At 43.5% G+C, this 7,500-nt stretch overlaps 1 protein-coding gene across 1 annotated transcript in view; it reads left to right on the top strand.

Annotated features, from left to right (window-relative positions):
• The window catches only part of LOC310853693 (plexin-B2-like), a 280,087-nt gene that overhangs the window by 253,164 nt on the left and 19,423 nt on the right, over nucleotides 1-7,500 (top strand). The window contains 7 exon segments of the mRNA XM_083758088.1: nucleotides 629-765; nucleotides 1,290-1,390; nucleotides 2,350-2,579; nucleotides 3,735-3,916; nucleotides 4,345-4,411; nucleotides 4,559-4,705; nucleotides 6,802-6,879. Coding sequence (XP_083614214.1) covers nucleotides 629-765; nucleotides 1,290-1,390; nucleotides 2,350-2,579; nucleotides 3,735-3,916; nucleotides 4,345-4,411; nucleotides 4,559-4,705; nucleotides 6,802-6,879 — 942 coding nt within the window.

Raw genomic sequence — 7,500 nt, 5'->3', positions numbered from 1 at the left:
AGTTAAATGATTGTAAAAAAAATCTGCATTACTTAATTTACAAGAAGTCTAGACCTTTAGAGAGAATGTAGAAGAATTGTACTTTTGATCAATGTTTTGCCTGTTATCTCTCCTAATGGTACCAACATCAATAGTCGATACAGCATGGAATTGTGGACGAAATCTTATCCAACAAAAACAACAAAATATTCTGTCTGTGAGGCTAAATGTGACTCTTCACATACTAGAGCATGAAATAAATATCAGAGCTGAAATCGACATACATTTATTTTCATAAATATGAAATAAATTTTTACACCTACAGTATGTACCTATAGGTGTAATGTTAGAGACCACAGAAGTGAACCTTTCAGGCCTGTTTTCTCAACTCGCTGTTTTCTGCAAAACATTACTCTATAAGCCATATCACCAAAACTGGTGGGTCAAATTGAAAAAACAACCAATATGTCAATTTGAAGCTATGATTCCCTGCTTTCATATGACATGAAAAGACGAAAGTTAAAAAAAAGTTCAATGACTTGTTGGCCTCGGTCAGAAACGGTTCACAAATGTCATCAAATGGTGGTCCGTATGCATGAATAAATGATGGCCCTTGATCTGAAAATGAGTGAAAACGATACTGTTTCAGGTGAAGTTCGGTAACGGGGAGTGGCAGGTGGGCTCAGTGTACTACGCCCGGAAGGACGAGGTACCGCTGGCCATCATCATACCTGGAGTCATCCTGCCCATGCTGCTGTTCATCGCTGTGTCCGTGTACTGCTACAGGTCTGACACACACACACACACACACACACACACACACACACACACACACACACACACATATATGTGATGCACACATATTCGTGATGCACACATATTCGTTACAACTTCTGCTTCTGCACACAGACAGACAACACAGTAGTTTAATATTCATCAGCACCCTCACTGTATTAGCAGTAGCGCACACCTGCAATAATGCTAAATGCTTGGTGTGTGTGTGTACAATTTACAATTTAGGCATTTAGCAGACGCTCTTAATCCAGAGCGACTTACATTAAGCAAGAACAAAAAAGCATGGGAATACATCACATAAAAACATTTATCAAGAAACATGCGTAAGCTAAGAAAGTAACAGTGGAATATCTATATAATTAAGCTATACATATAAACTATACATCTATACTACTATGCTATACATATGTACTATGACGTGCTATGACTACATACAGTGTGTGTGTGTGTGTGTGTGTGTGTGTGTGTGTGTGTGTGTGTGTGTGTGTGTGTGCGTGTGCGTGCGCGCATGTTAGGAGGAAGAGTCAGCAGGCAGAGAGAGAGTATGAGAAGGTGAAACATCAGCTGGAGAACCTGGAGGAGAGTGTTAGAGACCGCTGCAAGAAGGAGTTTACTGGTACACACACACACACACACACACACACACACACACACACACATATGCGTGTGTGTGTGTGTGTGTATATATTATGGCTGTCAAATTAACTGAGTTAATTAATTTGTGAAATTAATTACCGGTATATTAAAAACTTTAACGCAATTAACCCATTCTGACCGGGCACCCATTTTGGTGTCGGCATCATGTTATGCTTTATCTATTGAAAAATAGCAGATCTACAAGCTCATATCGCGCCACCGAGTGGCGCGATACGAGCTTGAATCTGACCTCGTATGAATCTGATCTCAGGTCAGAATGGGTTAATCCATGATTGGATGAACCGCCCCAGACATCCCATAACCCCATCCACTCTGCCCTGTCTGGATGGTAATAATAATAATTTCTGGATGGTAATTACCAACATATTGTTGGTTTTTGCCTTAAAAGGCTGCAAATTCAAAATCACGACAACGGGGTGAGAGACACACTGGATTTGTTATAAAGAATAAAACATACGTATACGTATGTTAAGCCATTCTGACCTGAGATCAGATTCATACGAGGTTTCCACTGGACACACGCTGGTCTGACAAACCCATTCTGACCTGAGATCAGATTCTAAAAAATGTCAGTCGTTCTTTGATTTTTCAAAAAATAGCAGACCTACAAGCTCGTATCGCGCCACTCGGTGGCGCGATATGAGCTTGTAGATCTGCTATTTTTAAATAGCTAAAGCATAACATGATGCCAACACCAAAATGGGTGCCCGGTCAGAATGGGTTAAATGTATATATCCGCATCTGACATTTATCTTACCATTCCCACAACAATATACAGGTATATTTTGGACATAGTTTCGAATTGTGATTAATCATGATTAATACATGTTTAAGTTTGAGAGCGACTATATGGAAATACAAGGTTTCTGCCCGACGACAGCAACAATATTCATGGTAAATTGTCTCCTCCCCGGTCAGACCTGATGATCGAGATGGAGGACCACACCAGCGACCTGAGCGAGGCGCGCATCCCCTTCCTGGACTACAAGACCTACACCGACCGGAACTTCTTCCTGCCGTCCAAGGAGGGCGACAACGACCCCATGATCACCGGGAAACTCAACATCCCAGAGAGCCGCAGGGCCATCGTCAACCAGGCCCTCAACCAGTTCTCCAACCTGCTCAACAGCAAGACGTTCCTGATCAACGTGAGTCTGACCCGTCTGCGTTGACCCGTAGAGTAATGAAATGATAGAGGCCGAACCGGAACGTTTGATCAACGTGAGTCTGACCCGTCTGCGTTGACCCATAGAGTAATAAAATGATAGAGGCCGAACCGGAACGTTTGATCAACGTGAGTCTGACCCGTCTGCGTTGACCCATAGAGTAATAAAATGATAGAGGCCGAACCGGAACGTTTGATCAACGTGAGTCTGACCCGTCTGCGTTGACCCATAGAGTAATAAAATGATAGAGGCCGAACCGGAGCGTTTGATCAACGTGAGTCTGACCCGTCTGCGTTGACCCATAGAGTAATGAAATGATAGAGGCCGAACCGGAACGTTTGATCAACGTGAGTCTGACCCGTCTGCGTTGACCCATAGAGTAATAAAATGATAGAGGCCGAACCGGAACGTTTGATCAACGTGAGTCTGACCCGTCTGCGTTGACCCATAGAGTAATAAAATGATAGAGGCCGAACCGGAGCGTTTGATCAACGTGAGTCTGACCCGTCTGCGTTGACCCATAGAGTAATGAAATGATAGAGGCCGAACCGGAACGTTTGATCAACGTGAGTCTGACCCGTCTGCGTTGACCCATAGAGTAATGAAATGATAGAGGCCGAACCGGAACGTTTGATCAACGTGAGTCTGACCCGTCTGCGTTGACCCATAGATTAATGAAATGATAGAGGCCGAACTTAGCGAGAACATCTTCCACCACTGCATGCTTTTTTTTTTATTAATAACTTTGTTTATTGGTTTTTTTCACAGAAGCATTATTGAGATAGAGTTTGAAAAAGAATAATTAACATTAACAGCTTCTCTTAAATAAACCCCACAAGTATGACATAAAAGAGTTTAAACACATTGAATTTTCACCCCAAAGAAAAAGGACAACAGAAAACAAGACAAACAAACCTTAAATACAAGATCAGTAAAAGTTGAAAAATAAAAGGCAGACAAAAACAGACAAAAACAACAGTACACAACATCCTATATAAAAATAAACATAGGTATACATGATACATCCATAATCCAATCCAATACAATCCATACAATCAAATCACAGTATAAGCTACTTTTAAAACAAAAGTTATAGTTTATTTTTCTAACCCGGTGTTCGTCATGCTTTGTCTCCAGTTCATCCGTACGCTGGAGAGCCGGCCGGACTTCAACGCCCGGGCCCGGGTCTACTTCTCGTCCCTGCTGACCGTGGCTCTGCACGGCAAGCTGGAGTACTACACGGACATCATGAGGACACTGCTGTTAGAGCTGATGGACGAGCACGTCCAGAGCAAGAACCCCAAACTCATGCTCCGCCGGTGAGAGAGAGAACCCACGCCATGCCACACACTTAACACTTAGGGGCGGTGGGGGCTCAGGGGTAGAGTGCCTGGATGGTAACCGTAAGGTAACCGAGTGGCGCGATACGAGCTTGTAGGTCTGCTCTTTGCTAATATTTGAATATTATAACCACACCTGGGAGTCTATTAGAGTGATATTAACTCTATACACACATACAAAAATTGAAAAAGTACAAAAACACTCCATCTTTAATAAAAAAGAACGTGGATTAAACAATGAAAACATAACTCTGGTAACTCGCGAACGGGAGGTTCTACAGTCAATTACCCGGTAACTCGTAAATATTTCATTACTTTTTCAAATATTGAATAATCAAGAAATGTGTACTAATGAACTGATTGTGTGTGTGCGTATGTTATGTGTGTGCGTATGTGTGTCCATGCAGGTCAGAGACGGTGGTGGAGAGGATGCTGTGTAACTGGATGTGCATCTGTCTCTACCAGTTCCTCAGGGTAACAACAAAGCAGGATGTTTTATTTCTGTGTGTCACTGCTACCTAGTCGCTTCCTCAGCATCTAAATGCTTGTGTGTGTGTGTGTGTGTGTGTGTGTGTGTGTGTGTGTGTGTGTGTGTGTGTGTGTGTGCGTGTGTGCGTGTAGGACACAGCAGGGGAGCCTCTGTACAAGTTGTACAAGGCGTTGAAGCACCAGGTGGAGAAAGGGCCGGTGGACGCCAAGCTGAAGAAAGCCAAGTACACTCTGAACGACACGGGGCTGCTGGGGGACGACGTAGAATACATCACCCTTGTGAGTACCAGTGTTCACTTAAAACCCATTCTGACCTGAGATCAGATTCATACGAGGTTTCCACTGGACACACCTTAGAGTATATATATGAATAGAGAAGGCACCCAGAGGAAACCCTGAGGCGAAATGGACATAGTGGCCGAATGAAGGTATTGCAGCCTGGCCCCAAACACATGAACGCGCTGTCCGTTGACTAACATTGTACACGTTCACGACAGACGACGCTCGTGCGCGTTCAACGGCAGCGCGTTCATGTGTTTGGGGCATAGACTGTAAAAAATATGGACAAAGCGTTCGCCGGGTCTAACATGGACGTAAAATGAAGCCTGTTATTCCTGCACTGTAAGTCGCCATCTTTCTAGATCCGTTTGGTACCAGCTGGCCATTGGCTGGCTCCGTTTTGGACCAGCTGGCCATTGGCTGCCCAGACAACGAGGCGGGACTTCCCCCCTTCTTCTCCGTTGGTTTTTATTTTGACTCGAGTGGGAGGGGAATCCCGATCATAGACTGTAACGGTAGCCACGCCCCTCAGAACATACGCGATGGTTTTTTTTCTTTATGGTCATTTTTTTAATTAATGGGACCATAATTTTCCAAAAAGAATATTATGACATTAGAAATGAGACTTTAAACTAGTGACTGGAAGCAGAAAGTATTCATGACCATGTTTATTAAGGTAATACAGTCTAGGTGAAGTTGGGCCAAAATACATGGGCCTCTATGGAGCTATGGGGCTTTTTGGGTCCAGTCCAGCGCCACAACAGGCACATTATATGAACTACCGATTTCAAATGAGGCTTCACGAAATATCTGGCTGACTGCCCCCCTGGTTTGGGGCCACTCACCATTGCACTCCGTCCCAGAATGCACTCTGTTCCTACCAGGAAGGAGGAGTGAATCCGCCTCATGCGCTTTTGAGCAACTCAATGCAAGTGGATGGGAGGAGAACTCGGGTGTCTTCTCTATAGATATATAACTCTATGGGACACACGCTGGTCTGACGAACCCATTCTGACCTGAGATCAGATTCTAAAAATGTCAGTCGTTCTTCGATAAAAAAAAAATAGCAGACCTACAAGCTCGTATCGCGCCACTCGGTGGCGCGATATGAGCTTGTAGATCTGCTATTTTTCAATAGCTAAAGCACGACATGATGCTGACACCAAAATGGGTGCCCGGTCAGATTGGGTTAAGTTGCTCGAGTCAGTATTTAGATATTTGATATTCATTTTTAGCTGCCTCGCCCCCCTTCCTAGTTCCTATACAAACCCATTATAACTTCATATAACTCCATTTTAACCATGATAGATTCATCGAAAACACCCGTCCTTTTTTTTTGTTGTTGACATGTTGATATTTTGTCCTTCTAATAATACGTGAGGGGAATGTGAAATGTTTTTTTTAAATGTTTCTTTTTCATTTTACTGTTTTCATTTATTTGTAATAATTATTTTTGATGTCTTAGTCTCCTCCGGCCACCTCCTGGAAGAGGTTATTTTCCAAAACAATTATTAAAAATAAATGATTTTACGGTAAATGAAAAATCACGTATTAGAAGGACAATATCGGTCACCAGAGAAAAAAAGGTTGGGTGTTTTCAATGAATCTCTCATGGTTAAAATGGAGTTTGAATTACAATGGGTTTGTATAGGAAGGGGCGGGGCAGCTAAAATGAATATCAAATATTTAATTACTGAATCGAGCATCTTAGAAAGTGTCTGGGGTGTTCACACATAAGCCTGAGTAGACGATAACATCTACGTTTTTTTTTTTAAAGTGGAATATCCCTTTAAAATGATATTATACTGCATTTACTAGTATACTTGCTGTCACTTATGCACCCCTTAAGAGTAGACTCAACTTGTTGGGTACAGTATGAACTTCATAGTATGCATGCTGATAGTAATGTGTACTAGTTCGGCACCCAAACAGTCCCATTTTGATTAGCATTTTTTATCATTGCTTTGCGTGGCTTTTGTTTGCTATAATTGAATAGTTTATGTACTGTATGTCACATGCCTTGACAGATGAGTTCATCCAATCACAGGACAGCGTGTTGTGTGACTGACAGCTGTGCTTAATTCTCCTCCAATCAGACGCTGCAGGTGCTGGTGCACGGCGAGGGACCAGACGTCACGCCGGTAAAGGTGTTGAACTGTGACACCATCACACAGGTGGGTCCAGGACATGGTTTTTGATTGATTGATTTTGATTGATTACTTTATTTGTCATAAATCGTTGCTGTCCGGGAGAAACCCCTAACTCCACCACCTGTCTAACCTGACGCTGCCAGATGGGGGCGGTATTGGGTAACCATGTTCCCCAACACAGCACTCATCTGGGATCTCTCAGGCAGTTGAGCTGACACAAATCCGTTCCGTACCGAACCAATCAGCGTGAGCTAAGGGCGGGATATGTGCGAAACCGGATGTGAAGCTATAATAGACACGTCAATATGATTGGTTGTGTTTGCACGCCCACACGGTGATAGACAGACGGTCCCATCCAATCATCTACCAAGTATCTTGAAAAAAAGGAACAGCCCCGTCATCGAATTTGCTTCCGCGATCCCAGATCACAATAAGCTGTGAAACAAATTTGTGTAGCAAGCTTCTTGGATCTGGCAGCGTCAGGTTACCACCTCTCTCCCTCTCATGGAGAAACCCCTAACTCCACCACCTCTCTCCCTCTCATGGAGAAACCCCCTAACTCCACCACCTCTCTCCCTCTCATGGAGAAACCCCTAACTCCACCACCTCTCTCCCTCTCATGGAGAAACCCCTAACTCCACCACC

Source organism: Protomyctophum parallelum (genome assembly GCF_964188405.1).
Source record: "Protomyctophum parallelum genome assembly, chromosome: 22".
NCBI classification, from domain to species: Eukaryota; Metazoa; Chordata; class Actinopteri; order Myctophiformes; family Myctophidae; genus Protomyctophum; species Protomyctophum parallelum.
This window is presented reverse-complemented; position numbering and strand designations above follow the sequence as displayed.